General features: G+C 38.7%; 1 protein-coding gene across 3 annotated transcripts in view; it reads right to left on the bottom strand.

Annotated features, from left to right (window-relative positions):
* Positions 1 to 20,130, bottom strand: part of cfap74 (cilia and flagella associated protein 74) — a 52,855-nt gene extending 32,725 nt beyond the window's left edge. For 2 of the 3 annotated variants that reach the window (XM_042227113.1, XM_005938121.3), the window contains exons 1-19: positions 20,015 to 20,130; positions 19,493 to 19,580; positions 19,258 to 19,336; positions 18,814 to 18,972; positions 17,878 to 17,976; positions 17,693 to 17,797; positions 16,537 to 16,710; positions 16,137 to 16,247; positions 15,231 to 15,333; positions 14,582 to 14,739; positions 14,190 to 14,406; positions 13,917 to 14,081; positions 11,775 to 11,933; positions 11,483 to 11,601; positions 3,389 to 3,455; positions 2,734 to 2,823; positions 2,197 to 2,382; positions 1,786 to 1,906; positions 342 to 445 (exon numbers count right to left, since the gene is read on the bottom strand). In XM_042227113.1, coding sequence (XP_042083047.1) covers positions 342 to 445; positions 1,786 to 1,906; positions 2,197 to 2,382; positions 2,734 to 2,823; positions 3,389 to 3,455; positions 11,483 to 11,601; positions 11,775 to 11,933; positions 13,917 to 14,081; positions 14,190 to 14,406; positions 14,582 to 14,739; positions 15,231 to 15,333; positions 16,137 to 16,247; positions 16,537 to 16,710; positions 17,693 to 17,797; positions 17,878 to 17,976; positions 18,814 to 18,972; positions 19,258 to 19,336; positions 19,493 to 19,571 — 2,295 coding nt within the window. In that variant the 5' untranslated portion in view covers positions 19,572 to 19,580; positions 20,015 to 20,130. Of the gene's footprint in view, positions 1 to 341; positions 446 to 1,785; positions 1,907 to 2,196; positions 2,383 to 2,733; positions 2,824 to 3,388; positions 3,456 to 11,482; positions 11,602 to 11,774; positions 11,934 to 13,916; positions 14,082 to 14,189; positions 14,407 to 14,581; positions 14,740 to 15,230; positions 15,334 to 16,136; positions 16,248 to 16,536; positions 16,711 to 17,692; positions 17,798 to 17,877; positions 17,977 to 18,813; positions 18,973 to 19,257; positions 19,337 to 19,492; positions 19,617 to 20,014 lie in introns of all 3 variants that reach the window. The other variant, XM_005938122.3, reaches the window with a different exon arrangement.
* Positions 20,131 to 20,537: the final 407 nt, after the last annotated feature.

Raw genomic sequence — 20,537 nt, forward strand, 5'->3', positions numbered from 1 at the left:
CATTACCAGGCCTCTGGAGAACTTCAAGACATGTTGAGAAGGTAATTTATCCATTTAAATCGGCTGTGATGGATCAAGGACACATCTAAAACCTGCAGGGACACCGGCCCTCGTGGACTGGGATTGGGGACCCCTGCTTTAGAATAATGGGTCCTGATGATTTTTAAAGGTTAAAAGCTCTTTGATGTTCATACTGTCTAACATTACTACTGTGTTACATCAGATGTATAAACAAGAGCAGCTAGGGCTACAACTTGGCTTTAAACATTACTCATCAATCTAAAAACAGTAGCATTAACATAGGAAATGAGCAAGTTTTTGAAGTAGGACTGAAAACTTACATCTCTTAGTTTTATGTCGCTGGAGTCTGAGGGGGTCTGGTCTGTCTGAGTGTCCAAATCAGATGAAAGACAAGCCCCAGGAACAGTTTTCACACCCTCTGACACTGCCATACACACAGATAAAAGTCACAAATGCAAGTCATCTCAAAGTTTTATTGTTGAGCAGTTACTCTAAGTGGGCACCTTGTACAGACTAACACTAAAACAATAATGGTAAACCTGTAATTGGTTGATGGAAGAGCAGAGTAATAAGTGATAAGTAAGAAGAAGTAATACTTGGCCTCATTGTAGCAGTATTTTTAGTGTACGCTGGAGGAAAATTATAAATATCATTTAAATCCAGACAAATAGGCCCTCTGACAAATAACACTGTTTTTCCTCTTGGACACGTGTGGAACATTTTTATACCAATCTGCAATCTGACCTTTATTTACTAATCTGTGACACAGAAAACATATTGGACAAAATGTACTACAGTCAGCTTCAGAAAGGAACATCAACAGCCTCAAAATTGGTCCAACATCCAAGAGCCTTTCTCGACAATAGAGATAAAATAAAGAAACAGAGTCGGAGCCACTTCAACACAGAATTTCCAAAGCCAGCAGAGCAGAGGCAAAAGACTGAGCAGCTTATCAAAGCATCAGCAGCAGGAAGTGCTGAGTGCAGTGATGTAGACTTCAGATCCGCGAGAACACGAAAGAGAAGATGCCTTGTTGCCACCAGCTGTAAGAGCAAGGTGAACCCTCCGCTTTGTGTGTGTGTGTTCTTTTATTTTCGTTCTTACAAGGACTCAATGTCCTAACAGGAATAGAGAGACAGAGGAAAAAAGAAATCATCTACCACGAGGAGATGTTGTCAGTCCTCATTTTCCTTCCAGAGACTGTTTCAGGGTAACACTGTCTCTCTGTCTCCCACATATTATAATCACTCACCAAGGTGGTGCTGTGTTTGCACAGCATGCTAATGACAGAATACAATATACTGATTTAACCTTGTTCACCATCTTAGTTTAGCGCGTTAGCATGCTAATACCTGGCGAAAACAGTACTAAATACAAATTAGCCTAACTCTGTGGCTAATAATCAGAGTCAGAATACTTTGCATGTAAGGACAGAGATCATAAACAAATGCATTAGACAAAAAAAATGAGCTGATTATAACACTAGGGGAAGTTTTATCACCAAAAAGCAGGACTAGAGCACAAATTAACCAAATTAACTAAAACCATTACTTTACTCAAAGAATCAAAAACTGCTATTCTGGTATTTTAGCATGTCCTGTGCTTATCATGAGGAAAACACACTGACAATCATTTGGGAAAAGAAAGACAGAGTGCCCAGTTTTGAATTCATGCTATTATGTATTGTAGTTTAGATTTCAGTTTTTCTAGTTCAGGACACAAACTGTGATGGATAATCATGTCATGTGTGTGTCCATATTTTACCTGATTGTTCTTGCTGTTCTCCTGCAGAGAGCTCCCGACTCTGTAGCTTTGATTGGACATCTTCAGCATCAATGGATTCAGGGCTGTTCTGGTTGTTAGTTGCTGTGTTTTGACTGGATGCCTTTTTTCAGACAAACAAACAGGCAAATATATTCATTTATTTTTACCCATAATATCTGGTATGGGCATCCTGAAACAGAAGCTTTGGAATTCTCTCATGTGAAAATAATGAATGCCAATTTTTTTCAGTGGTTTCAAAATCTTTTGCTTGTTCAATCTACAGACAAAATAGCAGTATAATGTATATGGAAAAAAAGCAGGAACAATTTACTTTTTTATTAGCTATATTGGAGTTCCTCCTTTAATGTATCCAAGAAACATTAGCTCTTACAGTCCACATAAACAGCTGACCTCATATGTGTTGGTAGAGACCTGTGGTGGCATCTGGACGTAGCTCGTTTCTGGACTGAGACATGTGGAGCTGTCCAGGCTGAAATGCGTGGCCAGTGCACCCTTGTTGGTCAGTGTGATGGTCCGTGAAATAGTCTGGCCCACAACGTGCGAACCAAAGTCAATAAACTGGCTGTCAACCTTCAGCTAGAGAAAGAGTATAGTCACATCCTGTAATTAGCAATGTCAGTGAACAGCTGCCAGGCAAAGTACATAGTTTTACATACATTAATTCACAGAAAGCTGATTAAATAAGACAGTGAGCAAAAATAAAAAGGCAGTGTTTTTTTCTGTGGTGTGACCATGCAGTGTGATTGGTTTAGCCACAAATTCATTTCCCTAAATAATTATTAGAGCTAAATTTATAAGGGTAAAAAGCTACAGCAAGACTGGGCAAGAAATTCACATCACAAAATACACACAAGACGCAAGCTTATGAAATCAGAATTAGCAGTTATCTGTAATTACCAAAAACTTTGGCTATAGCTCACTACTCACAATACATTTCTTTACAGTGCATCTGATGGGCACAAAGAAGGGACCCAGAGCTGATGCAAACTGGAGCTCTCCTTCCAAGTCCTCGTTGATCTGCAGAGATTAGATAATGATTTTGTGGTAAGCAAAAACAAAGGCTTCATGTTTGATCAAGCGGCAGAAAATTTGATGCTAAAACAAAGAGTGGGGCAGTGGAGGAGTTGTATGAGTTGTTTGCTGCAAAGGATGTGGAACCAAATCTTAAATAAGATGACTCATCTTGAAGGAAGAACACAACATTTTAAGAAAGACACTTACAGAGAACACTTTTGCAGGAAAGATGATAGGATAATTAACAACCTCACGCCATTACGTGTATGGCAAATTGGGAAGAAGCTACTTTGGCCAGCAAAAAATATCCACCTGCTGTAAAAGACTCATTATTTAGCATGTTGTGTTTAAGTTATTCCATGTGATAAAACAGGGAAGATACCACACAATTAATCTTCAGAGAAATACTTAATTTCATCCCTATTATTGAGTATTTGTACAGTAAGTATGATTTCAAAAGTTAAAAACAAACAACAGGTGATAACCACTGAAATAGTTTTTGATGAAAATAAAGATTAAAGAAAAAAAATAAGTATAGATGTTTAAAGGCAGTGGTGATGCTACAAACCATTGGCTGGAAAATAGCCTGCATGTCAAATGACATCCCGGTGGATAACAAAGTAGGAGGCTGGAAGCTGAAACACAAATGCCAGAAAGTTGAAGATTATTTTCATTTCTTGATCACAGCTTAAAAAGTGAGTCACATTACAACATGATATTGGATATTACTGTTTAATGCAAAGCTCTGGTAGGGGTATAAAGAAGTGTATGATTAGCAACAAAATTTAAAGTATAACAGCATTTGCCTTGAAGGTAAAAACCCTACAATGATACAGAGGATACCCCAACAATCAAATGACTCCCTTTGAGCAAGGACTTGGCAACAGTGAGAGAGAAAAACTCCCTTTTAACAGGAAGAAACCTCCAGCAGAACAAGGCTCAGGTAGGGGCAGCCATCTGTTGTGACTGGCTGAGTATGACAGCAATAATATAGTACAGCAAATTTGCTGTTTTCAACAAACAATTAGCAGCTCTAAATAAAATACTAAACTATAATGAATAAGCTAATGTCAAAAGTAAACCTGATGCTAACTTGACAAGCCAAAGAAAACAAAACAAAAACAAAACAAAAATCTACTATTCTATATGAAAGCCATGTAAAGTTGAATCCATACTTAGACAAAATATAGCAGTTAATCCTTATTATATTGCAGGGGAAATCATACAAGTAAGTAAAAATTCTATTTCCAAATAAGAAAACAAACATGAGGACTGTGAGCTATTTCAAACCAACATGTGTATCTCACAGCACATGTTCGCACAAACCCTAATGCTGCCCCGAGGAGCTTGATAACTTGCTGCCCTTTGAGAGACACGAGAAGAGGCCCGATCAATATAAATATAGCAGGCAGGCGGCCAGGGAAGCAAGGCGAATTCTCAAAATTCAATAAATAAACAAGAAGTTGGAACCGCGCAACTATGAGCATAATTAGGAGTCAGCTACAGTTACAGAATATATACCAGATCCTAAACGAACTGTTGTTGGGCTTGAAAAATACTATGATCCTGTTGCTGTGATAGTAAACTTTAATCTACATTTAAAGACGTAGCTGGATTTTTGTTTGTAGATGAGAGCACCTTGGTGCCAAGTTAACGTCTTTGTCTGAAAAGAGCTGAGTCTCTGAAGAGATTCATACAAGTTTTTCTCGCTCTGCCTCACATCCATTTTTTTAAGCTCTGTTAAAAAGCAGAATGAACATTACAGCTTTCTTTCTGTTGACACGAGGAATACAGACCCAAAACAATAAGAAAAGAATATGGAAATAAGCTTATGTTGAGCTTCTAGTTTTTATAGCAAGTTTCATGTGCCGTTACTGTTTTGTTTTTGTAGAATATGTTCATGTTGTTTTGGTTGTTGCATTGCTTCGTGAATAAGAAATATAAGCATTCAAGCCCTTCAGCTTCTATTTGATGAACTAAAAAGAGAACATCTGTGTTTTTGTTTGTAGGATTGACTGTCTCACACGCACACACGTCAAAAATACTACACACAAAAAAACACAGTTAAACGGCAAACAACCTATAACCACAGTATAATAATGTGCACTATCATCAACTCCAGTGAGCAAAGGGACATTCAGTTTAGCTTAAGGCAGTTGTTTGAAGTTGTTGGTCCAGTTGCCAGGTAAAAAACTTGGAGCAGCCTGGCTGAAGCTGCCATCCAGCTCACCACTGTGATCTGGAAATCTATGAAAGAACTCCACCTGAGTAAATCTGGTAGTAAATGTCACATTGCACATTCATCTTTTTTTCCCTGGTCAGATTTCCTACTTTATTGGTGCTATTCTTCCTAGCTTCAAGACAGCTGGTATGAAGGGATATGAAGGAAAATAGAACAGTTCACTTGGGATTAAATTCTGAATGAGGCAGTCTTTGAAAAAGCCTGCTACAGCCCTATATAAATCGCTTCAAATGAGGCCATACTGTACAGTTTTTATCCTTTAATATCTACTGAAGAGGACTGAGGTGGTGAAGCTTTGTTATACAGTAGTACTGACTATACTCTCGGTTAAATTATACATTCTTGATTTGATTTGATTGGTAATTTATTTCAACATGTGAACAATATACAAGTACATTTAGAAAAGAAATAAGAGAGAAAAAAAATTCTTGTCCTCATTGGCTTCTACTATAGTAAATCAATAAGGAGTCTCTGTCCATAATTCAGTTCAGCATAGCTAAAACACCCTCATAGTCACACTCAACCACTTCTGAAAGCAATTTACTGAGAAGCATGAAAACTCTGTCTCATGTGTGTCAATAGTACTTGAATAATCTTTCTCTCGTGCTAATTGTTCTGAAGTGAGATCTGGTTCTCTTTATATCAGGTGGCTACAAAGTACAATAACGCACAAATCTTTTCACAGTTTTAGACAACATATAAAAGCTGCAACTTTTTAAGGCTGACTAAATCTTTAGGCAGGTTATACTTTTTTAATCTATCAAAAACCAAAGTGAAGCTGCTTGAAAAGACACTCAGGCAGATGGCTGAAATAAATATGGACCTGTCACAGAACTTAAGTCTAACTGCAGCGCTGACTGGTGCTCATATTTGGATGTTTTTAAACGGACAGACACAGACAGACTACCAAGAGGGCGATTAATAAAACAACAGACTCAGTTAAGTGCAGTGTGGTTTTCTCATGTCAGTCACTGAAATGAACTTTGACAGTTTTCAGGCAGTTGAGAAGACGAAACTAACTTTGTCAACTTGATGGTTTCAATTGGATACAAGCATAATACATAAGGCTGTCTAAGGATCTTCAATTATACAGTGTGAAAAAATCTTTTACAGAAATCAAACGGGTGATAGAGCCCTTTAGAAGAGCAGGTGAAACTCGAAGTTTGAGTTTAAATATAAGAAAGACTCCACGTTAATGTTCGACTGACACTGACGGCATTCTATAAACGTTGTTCTGGCATACAAACGTTTAAGCGTCCTTGGAAGATAAAACCTACTGACTTTTGTGACTTTTCACACCCATTGTCACCATACATTTGGCATTCATGGGTGACAGTGGGTGTAGGACTAGTTTTTGCTTCCGAGTCTGGATAAACTGTCCCCAGAACCATTGGATGATTTTCCATTAAGTCCACAGACATTTTTTGTCACAGCAGGACGTCTCTAATGAGTTGGCTCTCCGATTCAGTAACTTTTCCAGTGCCATCCCCAGGCCACAATTAAATACTATGACCAAAAAAAACCTTAACTTCTGCAAATTAGACATTTCTACTACTTGCTTGCTTACCATCAGCAGGTTAGTTTAGACCTTATTAGTATTTGCTCAAAGGTAAGTACTGCTGACTATGCACAGGTCTTAGAACCGCAGCTGCTCCTATACATGCATATACTGTGTGTGTAAAAGACAGAAAACTAGGCTAAAGTAAAAATATGCTTTCGGTAGCCTGCGTTGACAGCAGGACTGATTAATTACTCGTTAACAGGATTCTATGTTAGTCTTGCTGTGTTGTGTCTCAGGCTGCAGCCTGTTAGCGAGTGTTACCCATATGGAAAAGATATATATAAATCTTATAAAGTTTGCATCTGTCTTGTGTGAAACTTGTATGAAAAGCATACAAGAGTGAAAACAGATATAAGATCCCTTGAAAAATTATATAAATGAAATTCTTATGTTTTTGGATACTTACTAAAACAATATATGAAAGTAATGAGAAAGTGGCCACTTTCATGAGTAAATCATATAAGCCTTACATGATTCACTATATGAAGTAGGTCACATCTTATGCAAGTCTTTTATAAGTTTCTTTTCCATATGGGTAATGTCAGTCATATGCGTTATGTTGAGAGCTACTGTTAAATGCAAATATAGTAACAAAAAACAAATGAAATCAAACCGAAGCCACAAAGGACCATATTTTATAGAAACAAAATGCAAGAGAATAACACTGAATACACCAAACATATCACATCTATTAAGTAAAGTTCATTTATTAAGGGCTTTTCTCAGACAGCCAGGATTTTTTTTTCTTGGATCATCTTTTTTTTGTTTCTTAGAAAATGTGAATAAAATTTAAGCCTGGATGGACCAGGACTGCGCTGAATTTGATCTTACTGCGGTAGGATCCTATTTTTCCTGTGTAATAACTTTCCCTCTCACTCTGAATGATAGCTCTGATTGTATGCTGCTGTATGATAATAGGCACAAGAGAAAAATTAAGGCTAATGTTTCAATGCATGGGAAAGCCCAATTTGGCTCATCTGGACTTTCTCATATTTTGTTTTGTTTTTTTTGGTTTTTCCACAGAAGATAGAAGACAAAGATGCACATGTGCCTCCTAAACAGCATGAAAGCAAACTTTGCTTCAGAAAAAAGGAGAGAACAAGACAACAAGCAAACAAGACAAAAGCATAATATACAGTTAAACAATAGTACAGTTAAATCCATTACAATGCAGTGTAAATGAGACTTCAGGTTTTTAAAAACAGTTTGAGTCTAAATTGGGGGAAAAAAAAGGTCAAATGACATATAAAGCAGTACTTTTTGATCTGGTTATTAATTAGCAGTGCAAGTGATAATGTTGTCTCTGTATTTATGGCAGTTCTTGATTTAAATAGACCAAATTTCAGTTTAGGTTTGATATGGTTTTCAGTGTTTTCATCAGATTGGGTTTATCAGGATTGAGGAAATCTCGACATTAAATGTAATTGCAGTTGGGCTTAAAGGGTCCTCTTTTACTTTGTCACCACTGTGAATAGTTTTGTCAGTAACAAACTTCCAAACGACTGAACCAAATGAAACAAACCGTACGTGTGATCACACCCTCAGTATCTGCTGAGTACCACCATTTCTACGACAGTCCACGGCTTTCTCTCACAACTGATCTCAGGAACATACACGCCACAGAGGGGTGTCTTCCTCTAAGCCAGTCATTTGCAGTAACATGCTAGGATGTGGCACTAACTGCAAAAACACAACTTCTATGCACTGGCTTTTCACCAAATGTGGCAAGCCCAGGCTGTTGTGGTTTTTGCACCAGTAGTGAAAAGATACAGCAGAGCCCATTGTGGCACAAATGCACCTACGCTGGGCAGGGGGTGTCGAGGGAAACGAAGCCAATTTTAGAAATTCAGGGGGCGTACAGGGAACCATGGGCTGGTGTGAAAAAGTCTAGTGTGTTCCTGGTTCCTGGTTCTCTCTCTAGCTGTGCTAATGTTTTTAGCTGAGTGAGCCATGATGATTTTTCAGTTGTCACGACTGATCTCAATACTGTGTGGTTTCATGTGTGAATAATTACACACAACAGGCACTGAAAAATACAGGGAGGGTGTATAACAGGTGCATTCATTCGTCAGGATGTATGAGCGTGACTCAGTTTGTAAAACCGAGGATTTCTGACACCACTTAGCATTTTTTTTCTAGGCTGTTTTGCTTATGATCCTGGTGCAGTTTGTGATTCTGATAAATACAGTGACAGGGTGCTTACAATTTACAGTAGTACCATGTAAACTTGATATTAAATTTAACGATCATTCCAACCATTTGATATCACTACTGTGACTGCAGTATGATGTAACCAACAGTGCTGTAGTAAAATTTTTATTATAATGTCATAAAAACTAAGACAAGAACATTTTTTTGTTGGTGGCGCTTTAAGCAGTAGACGGGGGTCAGCACGGACACCCTGACTGCTCCGTAGCTATACAGCCCATAGACAACAAATTGTGATGCACTGTCTATTCTGACACTTCTCTATCAGAACCACCGTGAACTTCAGTAGCTTGTCTGTTAGATCGGACCACACGAGCCCACTCCCCTCTCATGACCCTGTCACTGACTCACCACTGTTTCTTCCTTGGACCACTTTTGTTAGATACTGAGCACTGCAGTGCAGAAACACCCCACAAGAGTAGTTTTAGAGATGCTCTGACCCAGTCATTTATCCAGTACAATTCCTGCTTCTAACACATCAACTTTGAGGACAAAGTGTTCATTTGCTGGACAAAATATATTTCACCAAATAATAGGTGCCATGATGAAGAGATGATCAGTGTTACTTACGTTACCTGTCAGTGGTGATAATGTTACGGATGATCAGTGTATGATAACATTTATGTCTTCACAGGTAAGGTACCTTTTGAGCATGTATCATTAAATTGCCAGAGAGAAAGTAATCTAATAATAATAATGCATTTTATTCCTGAATTGTAGGTTTAGGGTTAACATTTGAATGAATGAATTCGTACAGAGCCTCACTCCAAGTATTTTTATTGTTTTGCTGAAACTCTGGCCATGATATACTTTTACTCACTTTCTACCCCGTTGCCTACAAATCCCAAATATAATGTAAACTTATTTTATTTAGTTGAATTTTTTAAATATAGTTTTGTAAAGAGCATTTACATTTTTCTAATTCAAAGATTCAAAGATTATTTTGCAAACACCAACCATCAACTCGTGATCCAGGGCTTTCCGAGTATGTAACACAGGTTTGGACCTTATAACCACATAGCATTCTTCTATTTGTAAAACCACAAAAACAACACCAAACAGCTGTGAAGTAACTGCTATTTTTTAAACCTTGAGAGCTCATATTATTATTGCTCTGCATATGCCTGAATACGGTTTCCTCACTTTATACAATAGGTTGCTATGCGGATTGCCTACCATCTGGTTATTTCAGATATTCAGCTGTCTTCCTGTAACAAATTTAATGAGGCATCAAGTGATTAAAATGTCCAGGATTTGGGGGATGGTCATCCAACAGCATGACATGTAGTATCATGATGGTTAATGGGAGGTTAGCCACAATGAGTAATAGAGCATATCAGACCTTGTAAGGCTGTATTAACAGAAAGCCTGAATGTACTGAATTGACTAGAGCTTTGTGTTACAATTTATGAATTCAAAATTTTCACACATTCTTATTTTTATTTTGTTGTGATTAAAATGAACGAAAAGCAGGCGCAGCGTTTATTATTTTAGTGCTGTAGAACTAATCTGATGTCTGCAAATGTGAAGCTAATGTGAAACTATAATATGTGCACCTACAAGTAAAATCAATAAAATCAAAGAGACGACCAACTTTACTTCTCTCAAATAAAAGGAAGATACTAGAAAAGAATTGAGTGTTATGCGTTGTATACAGTATGCGTGCATTTACCCATTTGGTATTTAAGTGCATTTTGTACATGTGAGTTTGCAATTGAGAACTCGCATGTAGAAGGTGATACGTTCAGACAAGTGGTCCTGCACTAAAGCTCGAGAACGGCATCGGTAGTGTTCAAGCTGACCCTGCTGTAGCCTGCGAGACTCTTCAACTCAGTCAGGCAGAAAGAAAAGAGATGAAGAAACCACATCAAGCCATGGGAGAGTTGATGGGAAAGTGATACACAGTGAGTGACCTGGAGAACAATGCATCTCTGCTCGGCCTGTGGGCTGCTGGCATGCTGATAGAGAGGAGATAGAAGAGACATGGACTGACTCATGTAGCTGAGCCTCGTAAGAGGAGCTGTGAGCGTGGTGATCCAAGCTGGCATCCATATGTGGGAGGATAGGCTTTTCTTTCACGACCACTCCACATCATATTTAAAAAAATGACAAGAAGTGGTTGCTAAATGGTGATGCACGACCAGATGTTTCAATGTGACAACTGAAGCGGTTTAATACATATGGGAGTTTATCACAACAGACCTTTAATGTTTGATTTCTGGAATTTTATCCGTTTCTGGTGCCACACTATCAGATGTCTGAAACCAGATTTCCCGACCACTTCAATACTTTAACCCGCAAACGAGCACAACCATGAAGCAACACCGCTGCGTTAATGCAGTCCCCCCGGTGTCTCTCTCATCTCTATGAGATAAATATATCTATTTTGTCCTCAGCTGGGATTCAGTAGGGGTTCTAGTGGGCTGCTTGATGCTATGCTATGTTGGTTTTCCCTTCAGAGACATTTACTTTGTCTGTCATGATTCGTAGAACTGGAGTAATTGGCTCTTCCTGAATGAACCTCAATATGGTAAAATTGCCTATTGAGAATTTTAGAAAGATTTTCCTAAAATTGTTGCCTAAAACAAATACTTTCGGTCTTTCTTTGTTTACTGTTATAGCTGTTATAATTAATAAAACACAAAACTTACTTGATGGTGAAAAAGTTCTTCAAGTGAGGGGAGACCCCGAGAAACTTGCAGTTAATAACTGCGTAGCTGATATTAGTCAGGACAATTTTCTTCTTGTACATTTTTCCCACATCAAAGTCCTAAAATAGACCAAAACATTTAATATAATAATTCAGTTCAGTTCAGTTTTACTTATATAGTGCCAAATCACAACAGCAGTTACCTTATAGCACTTTATATTTTAAGGTAAAGATTCTACAATAAAATAAAGACATACATTTTTGTGTTTTGGGACTGAAAAAAACCCTCATACCTTGAAGAGGATGACCTCTGGTTTACTAATGAATGGAGGCCCTTTTAACTCTTTTCCACGATTTCTTTTAGCAGTCATATTGAGCTTTCCACTCGCTATTGGAGGTTTTTCTTGCCCCAGTTGTGTTTGCACCAGTGTAGTATTCTCATTGGGCATTTTCTGTAACCACACAAGCAAAGCAACAACTGCTAATTAGTAATAATCTACTATAAGATACTCAAAGATTGCAGCCAAATGGATCCACAGTACAAAAAAAAAGAAAAAAAAAGAAAAGGGAGATCATTTTTCTGGAGTATAATTTCTTATAATTTAAACCCAGAGTCGTCCTTCATTTCTCTGCCATGTAGAAAAACTGGGAAACTACTGTTGAAATTGCTCTTCTTTTTCTTATTTTAAATTATCTGAAGGATTAAATGTGGAGTTAAACTCATTTACACCAACAGATAGAGGAGTTTCATGGTCCCGTCCACTTGTAATATGTAAAATGAGTTTGACATTCCTGGAATAGAACATGTAGGAGTTTGTATGGTGATAAAACAACAGGTAACTTCATCATCCAAAAAGTTTTCTTAAGGTGTTTTTGTTATTCAATAGTTGGAAGTTTAAATCATTTTTAGGCTTGGTCTAACACATCCAACATACTGTATAGCGAACAGGTTTTTCTAGTGTCAGAAATTAACTTGGGCACGAGGTTATTTTAAAATACCTTCACCTTAGGGCACAGGCATGTACACAGCACTCTGGCTCCAGTTTCTCTTGCCATCAAAAACATGCTAAGTTAATTCTCCTGTCACTGTGCCCTTGACCATATGCTTACAGCTGGAGCACTGGCTGCAGAGACACTGCCCACTGCTCCTAGTAAGGATGGATTAAATGGAGGGAATGAGTTGCTCTGTCAGGATTAATAAAGGATATCTAACCAAAACTTGATTTTCAAGAGTCATACTTACTACATGTTATCACAGTTGTCTAAAAATAGTGTGTGAGCTTTATGTCATAAATAATACCCTTCTCCCCCAACCACCTGACACTGAATTAGATAATTGGTAGAAAACGGATAGATATCATTATGGATCAAGATAGTGGATTTGATACTAGTGGTATTGGTGTGGTTTACAAGGCTGCCTTATTCAGCGTTTTGTATTTTTAGTCTGTCCATGCTTTATTCTGCACTGTAGAGCGCTTTTATAACTTTGTTACAAAGTGACGTGTTGACATTTAATCACTGTTCTCCCCCTCATGAATCATCTCATTAGCTTTATTGTATCGCTCTGCTCTGCTGTTGTTCTGGCTGTGTTGAAAAGTACCCTTTGATGAGGGCGTCAGTCTGATCTGTATTTTAGGAGGAGAGATCACTTCCACTTGGCTTGTCACTCGCTCAGACCTCTGAGCTGCAATGCTACGCTCGCTCTGGGCTCACAGGCACTGGCACAATGAGAAGTGATGTCCGTCGCCCCACATTTCAAGAGCGCTGGGGCTCCAGATTAGACACAGAGGCTTCTCATCTTCATGTCAGTGAGCTAGTGTAGAAACTTTCACCTTTAACGTCAACTCCCATGGAACGATCTCAAAATTGTCACTGTAGGCCAATGCTGATATGATCAACACAACTCAGTTTGACTTATTTTATATATATATTGAAATAAATGATCTCTATATTAAAATATTAGCTAAGCTGTAGTTGTTGTCTAGAGTATGATGGATGGAAAGCCTTGCAATTGCTTATGTACAAATGGGAAAAAATTGGCTAGCTGTCGATTTCTAAAATGTAAACAGTGCTCTCTTTAATGTGACTAATCACATTAATGCTTTCAGAATCATTATTAATGCCAAATAAATAACACAAGTTTTCAAAAACAGAGCTCTACCTTGTTCCCTCAGCACTGAGGCCTGACTGCTGACTCTTTGTACAGAGTTTATGTGTATGTGTATGGCGTCTCTTTTCACCTGCCTGAAACAAGCTTCACTGTGACCATGCTGAGTTATTCCCATTCCAGTCTAATGCATATGCTCCAACCAGCAGGAGTCTCGAGTGCAATCTTTAGGATATTAATGTGCCTGCTGAATGGTACGTGATTTATGGCCATTTAAATTTAGCAGGTTGCATAGGTTTGCTTTCGGTCGGCTGTTGTTTTAGTCAACCTTGATGTGTTGGTCCCACAGTCCGGAGAATTCAGGCTCAGCCAGGCTGTCAGTAGGGATCTGGTGATTCACTTTCTCCTCGTTTTCCTCAGTCCCCTCCAGGTCCTCAACATCAGAGCAAGCTGACGATGACGAGGAGCTGCTGGTGTCACTGAAATCTCTGAACTGTTGGACAAATACAAACACACACGAACGATTCATTATAAATTGCTCAAAATGCCCTCCAAGCAATCATTTCATAGTAGGCATCTCAGATCTTAGATTCCCCCTCACGATTGTGGCTTTCTCCTCAGCAGCTGATGGGGGAACAGAATCCAGGTAGTACGGGAGCTTCTCACTTGCCCTCCTCAGAGATAGGAACTTCTCAGTGGCTGAGGGTTTGGGCAGTAGCAGTGCCGGCTTCCTCTGCCTCCTATTCGTCAGCTGTTCTTCCTGAAGGATTTTTGAAACAATCTCCACTCTTTTTGACTTCTGGCTCTCCTGAAATTCCCTGAGAAGGGTAAATCGACAACACTGCATTATCCTGAAATGGGGTCATGCATTCCTCAGCACACAGTGAGAGAAGACACCCACACGTTGCTGCATGGAGTGGGAGTGGAGGACATGCGTGTGGGAGAGGAGAGGATAGGAGAGGATAGGAGAGGAGAGTAGAGGAGAGGACATACCCTTCTTTACGCTTTGTTTCCTGCTGTTGTTTCTGCTGGTACATATGTTTCATACTGTTGATTCCTTGGGCCTGCAGGGATTCTCTCAGTTGTCTTTGTAGCTGCTCCTTCTTCTGGGCATTAGCTCTGGCTCTGCTTTGCTGGACCTGTAAATTCTCCTAAGATAAGATAAGATAAGATAAGATAGAACTTTATTAATCCCTCGGGTGGGTTCCTCTGGGAAATTTGATTTCCAAAAGGATTTCCTAAGGAAACAACGGCAGATTAATAAAGCTATACTCGACCACATGCAGCTTTAAGACTGAACTGACTGTTTGAAGGCAGAGACATCAGACATAGAGACATTTTCTCTTTAGACACACAATTTGCCTTGAATCATATATTTAATCAGAAAATACAGCAATAAACAAAAACAAAGCATTGTCAACAGTACATATCCACACACAAGTCAAAGTGAGCCTAGTTGGATCACTATGACTTTATAGCTTCATTGCTAAATAATTCATAATGCAAATGTTAATTTAGGCACTTAAAATGATGTTATAGTAACCAAAAAGCACAGTAGTGATATAAAAAAATAATAACATATAGGCTTTTTTATCTCATCATTAATGAAACAACCACAATGTTATGCTGTTCTTTTGCTTACTTGGGTTGCTTCTATGTTCGTTTTCAATGACTTTACAGCCTGTAACCTCTTTTCCAGTAACTCTTGGTTCTGCCGCTCCCTCTCAGCCTCCTGCTGATTCATCCTGAATGAAATGGGGACACCAACTAAGCACGCAAAATGTCAAATACAGCACAGAGAGAAAACAGCAAATGTGCTATTATTGCCTGGCATTAAAAACCCAAGGTTGAGCCAAATTTACACTGGTGACATCGTAAGTAGTACAAAAGGACAGAATTCAAGTCAACTTATAGGTGGAATAAACTTGGAAGTAACAGCAAATATTTTCAGATTATCTTCAGCCACAGACAAATACATATTTGGTAAGCATACATACAATTGTATGTGTAGTTTTTACAACCTTTAATAAAATTGTGTGTTCATAATGTATAAATGGGATTTCCACAAGGTCAACTATTGGCTTATTGGAGTTTTTATAGTTTTTGGCTTTCTAGGCACCAGCTATTTCTGTGTAGAATTTGTTTCCATTAACAAATAAAAAAATATATACAATAGGACCTATGATGGTCTCACTACATTTCCACAATGGGTTCAATTGAAGTGTAGATTGTGCTAAAATTTACATTTGTGAAATATCATGCAAAATTATTATACACCAGAACAGACTCTAATGGCTTGAGTAATTAGTGATTTTTAGAAAAATCAAGATTTGAATAGATTTTTTGTCTTCTCAGATCACTTTCAGCTAGATCAATGATGTATAAATCTGAGCTCTTTCAAGTGTCATGTCTACTCTGCTTGTAATGCAATTTGCCAGGATGTGCGAACGATCAATAGGACGTGCCAGCTCTCCAATGAGTCCTCTGAGATAATTCACATCTTTGTTTTACCCCTCTGACACTGTTTATTGGTTTGAAAGCTGATTACCTTTTTACAGTCTGTTTCAAGTACTTGGCAGCTATTTTGCGGCTCTCTCGGCCCTCTTCGATTTTCCTCTGACATTCAGTCTTCTCTTTCTTTAGCATGGCTGCCTGTTTACTATCAGAAGAGAATCACAGACACTTACACACAGAGTGTTATCATCACATGGCTATTTTTGGCTTGTGATAGAGGCTTCTCACGAAAATAATCACATGCTTTAAATATAATGGATACACAGGAACAAAATGTGCCTACAAGAGTCATTTCACTCAGGTTATGTGCAACACATCACTCTTAGTTATTCACATAATGACAAATCGTTTTGAATTTTCTATGCATAATAAGGACAACAAATCAGGGGAAAAAGCAAAGCTTTTAGGAGGGTAAATATGGCTGTTTTCCATACTCCCTCAGATTCTTCATCTTGAGTTGCAGGTTTTGGCTGGCTTCCCTCTCCTGCTGCAGCCTCGTTGCTGCCTTCTGGGCTTTAAGAACCTGGAAGAGCTGCTCCTCTTCCTGCACCTCCTGCCGGAGCAAGGAGCATCTGCCAAGCTCAACTTCCACCTCACTCAGCTCCAGTCTGAGGAGCAAGGACAAATGCATGCAGATGGAATAAAATGAATGGGAGAACTCTAAAAACACTAAGTATCTGTAGAGTCAATACGATGAATATTACCACCTCAATATCAGCCAGCTGTCAGCCCTGAAAACACATGCAATTAAAAATCCCCAATCCCTCTACTTTAAACTATAAAAAAGCCCTTTTCTTTCAATGGCAGTTTCACCAAGAGGTGACACTTTTCATACAAAGTTTTGACTTTAACAGTTTCACACTGTTCTGAGACATTTCATACTGACATTTTTAACTGACTGAAATACTCTCATTACAAGCTGTATGCTTATAGTCAGCTTGACTACGCAGAGATTTGCACTGCACTGTGAAACACCCAAACTATTCCTATTCTATCCTATTTCTAAACTGTTTTTTTTTTTTATCTTATAAATGTCGTTCAAATAAGAGGCCAGCTTAAATCTGGCTGTATGATTGTTTAAAAAGCTTCTAAACCTGCACTGAAACCATTACAGTATTTTATTTCCCTCTAGAAAAACCCACACTTCCTAACAGCAGAATGAGAAAGGATTCCTTACAGATTTTTTACACAGCAAAATTGTTTACAGCCTTTATTACTGTATTGAGTAACCAGGCTTTATGACTAAAAAGTGCACAAAAAAACCACAAGGGGCTGCAGAGCTGTGGGTGTGTTTTCTAGGATACCACTGAAGTGCTGAAATACAATCCATGAAGACCAGTTAGAAAAATACATTTTTGAGTTTGAAGCTTTATCAGACACCCAAACACAGCAAATCCGTTTGGTTACATGCTGACAACTGCAAAAAAACCAAAACACAAATACACTCTCCTTGCAACAAAATTATCTGCCACCCTCTGTGTTTGCTCTCAGTGTCAAAGCAGTGGTATAACTGCGGCAAATAAGGGTGCTGGCCTTTTCTAGCAGTACTAATGCCTCTTAGATCAAGACCTGTTTTCTTCTTGGACTCACTCTAGTTGCTTCAGCTCAATGTTGATGTGGCCCTCGAGCTCCTCCTCACTCTGCAGCTTTTGACATAGGTGCTTATGCCGGGCTCGCAGTCGAAACAAAGCCACGCTGACAATTTTAAACAGAAAGACAAAAAAAATTAGTCAAAATAAAAGTACCAAAGACCAGTTGGTTTATTTTAAACTCACCTGTTGTCTGTTACTTTCTGTTGTTCTATCTCTCTCTCCAAGTTATCCCTCTGCTCCAACAAACTTTGAATATTCTGTTGACAGAGTTTTAGCTTTTCTCTGGAGAAAAAAAAAACACAGGATAAAGAAGACAAGCTGCAGTGCTGACATAGAGAAACACCAAAAACGTGAACATTTTCAAGGCACTTAAAATAGGATGCGTTCAGAGCACTGGCTAATGGATTTCCTTGAGGCCACTGCAACAACAGGGAGGTAATTCTGTGTCCTAACAAGGTAATCAAATGAAGATATTAGAAAGCTGAGAGTGGACACACACTGTAACAGCTTTGAATTGCCCAATGTTCCTTTTGCAGTCTAATGGTGTGCAACACAACAATCTGCGGCTGTGGCAAAAGACCGTCATAAAAAGAAAATTGTGGCACGTGGTATGACAAGGCCTGCAGACAGGTTGAAAGATAGGTGCATTTAGGTTCCCATTAAACACACGTTTACTGTGGCTGAAGTATAACTCCACGCTGACCGCTGATGCTCTGTGCTAAAGGAAGATGACAGACATTTTCCATGGAAAACTGCACCACAGTTCATCAGGTGCTCAATGGCTCATGGTCCAGACAAATAAAAAGACGGAAGGAAAGTGGGGAGAAAGGACATTATAAGAAATGTTCTGTCCTCGGCTGAAATCATTTTCTACAAATTGCCGAATCAGTTGGAACAGATATGATTGGCCTTGTGTGAAAAGGGCAGGAGCAGAAAAAAATGGAATAAAACAGGGGAACATTTTTGAAAAGACTTGGCAAAAGCCTGTGTATTTTTTTTAAAAATTCTCATAAAAAAGCTTTTCTACTGGTACTGGTTTGTGTGGAGTCTAGAAAGGTTCACAAAATGTAGGTAAGGAGCTTCTGTAGCTCTAGAGGTCTGTCAGTGCCAGGTTCAGACCTGGCTTTCAGCACGTCATGCTCCTTCTGTCGGTGAAAGCAGTCCAGCTGGTCGAGGTTTCGTCTCAGCTTGAACATCCGTGCTGTCTCGGCATAACTCCTCTTCTTACAACCGTCAGCCATAGCCGCAAGGTCACCATCGTCAACACCATCATCCTCTCTTGGGGCAGATGCAGAATTACATTTAGAAAAGGCTCCTTATGTGATGCAAACTCTTAGATACACACACTATTATTCACAGACTGTCTTTCATGTATGGAAGTATATGATGTAACAGACTTTCAACAGATGCTGAAATAAAAAACAGAAATTGAACTTAATTGCTTTGTATAACAATATCTGACCGAAACAAGCACCGTGGTTTTGAATACAAGACACACTGCCATTTGGATTTAACTGCCCAATAGTTCTCAAAAAATAAAAATACAAAATAGCAAACACCCACTCAGACAATTCTTCTAACCAGTCCAAATCAGCAGGCACATCTGACTCTTCGGCTTTAAAGGTTTCATCACTTGGATCATCTGAAATAAATCAGCATATCTCAGTCTCAAGCTAAAAAAGGGCTGTTTTATATAGGTGTAGTTATGGATAAAGTAATGTATATCTGTGAGACTTAAAGGCTTTTTTCCCCCTGAAGCAGCAGGATCTGGTATTTACCTTTACTCTCCTGGACTCACCTGGACTGAGGTGGACATCCAGCTGTCCACACCTGTCAGGCTTCACCTCTGCGGGGCTTCTCCTGTCTTCTACCTCCATGTCACCTTACTTATGAAGGGCACAGGACTACATTACCGAGCAAGCCTTAATGATAACGGCATACAGAAATAGACATAGCAAATCTGTTAAATCCAGGTGAAGTCATTCAATGACGGAGAGCCAGTTCTTTCACGCAACAGGAAAATAAATTAATATTAAAAACTGGCCACTATTGCTGAAATTTAAATGTAGTTTTAAGCGGCTCTTTTTGGCGGTTTAGTAGGGTTAGGTTATATTTCCGTAGTGCCAGTGTGACATTTGTCCCAAGCACCATAAGATTCAATCAGAATAATCCTAAAAGAAAACTGATGTGTCTTTTATTCGAGTTGAGCTAGCTTGAAAAGCAAGAAAGTGGGGCCAGCTAAAGCAAATAATAATAATAATACAGTGTTTGCTCTGTGTCACTCTTACGATAAAAACAAAACATTAAAAAAAACGGTTACCTTTTGTAGCTCGTCTTTCCTCTTATAAAAACGGCTTCTCAACATCACTTTTTCTCAAAGCAGCCATGTTTGCTGGTGTTTCCAAGGAAACGTGACGCGAGGGGCGGAGTCGTACTGCCCGCTGAAACCTTCCAGGTGCGACAGAAATTAACCGTTGGTGGCAAAATAGTACCGACAGCATCAAAAATCGATTTACCTGTCGAAATGATCCAAAAGAAAAGTCTGTCGTTGTACGGTAATGACATGGCAAACTGTTACAGACATTATAAGACTTTAATTCAACACGAAATGTAAAAATGTAAAGGTTTTAATATCTAAAATGACTTTCTTTCTTTCTTACAACATTGCACATTGCCATTCACCGTCTTTTTTTCTCTGGCCTGACAACAGTCAAGAAGCCAGAGAGCACAAAACATCTCAGCTGATTTAGAGAGAATGATATGTCTGTGTTATGCAAAGTCTTTTGTCAAGCATGCACAACCCCACGGGAAACAGGCGTGCATTTTCTAGTAGATTGGTGGGT

Source organism: Haplochromis burtoni, unplaced genomic scaffold (genome assembly GCF_018398535.1).
Source record: "Haplochromis burtoni strain Fernald_Lab_line unplaced genomic scaffold, NCSU_Asbu1 Contig_244, whole genome shotgun sequence".
Lineage (NCBI taxonomy): Eukaryota > Metazoa > Chordata > Actinopteri > Cichliformes > Cichlidae > Haplochromis > Haplochromis burtoni.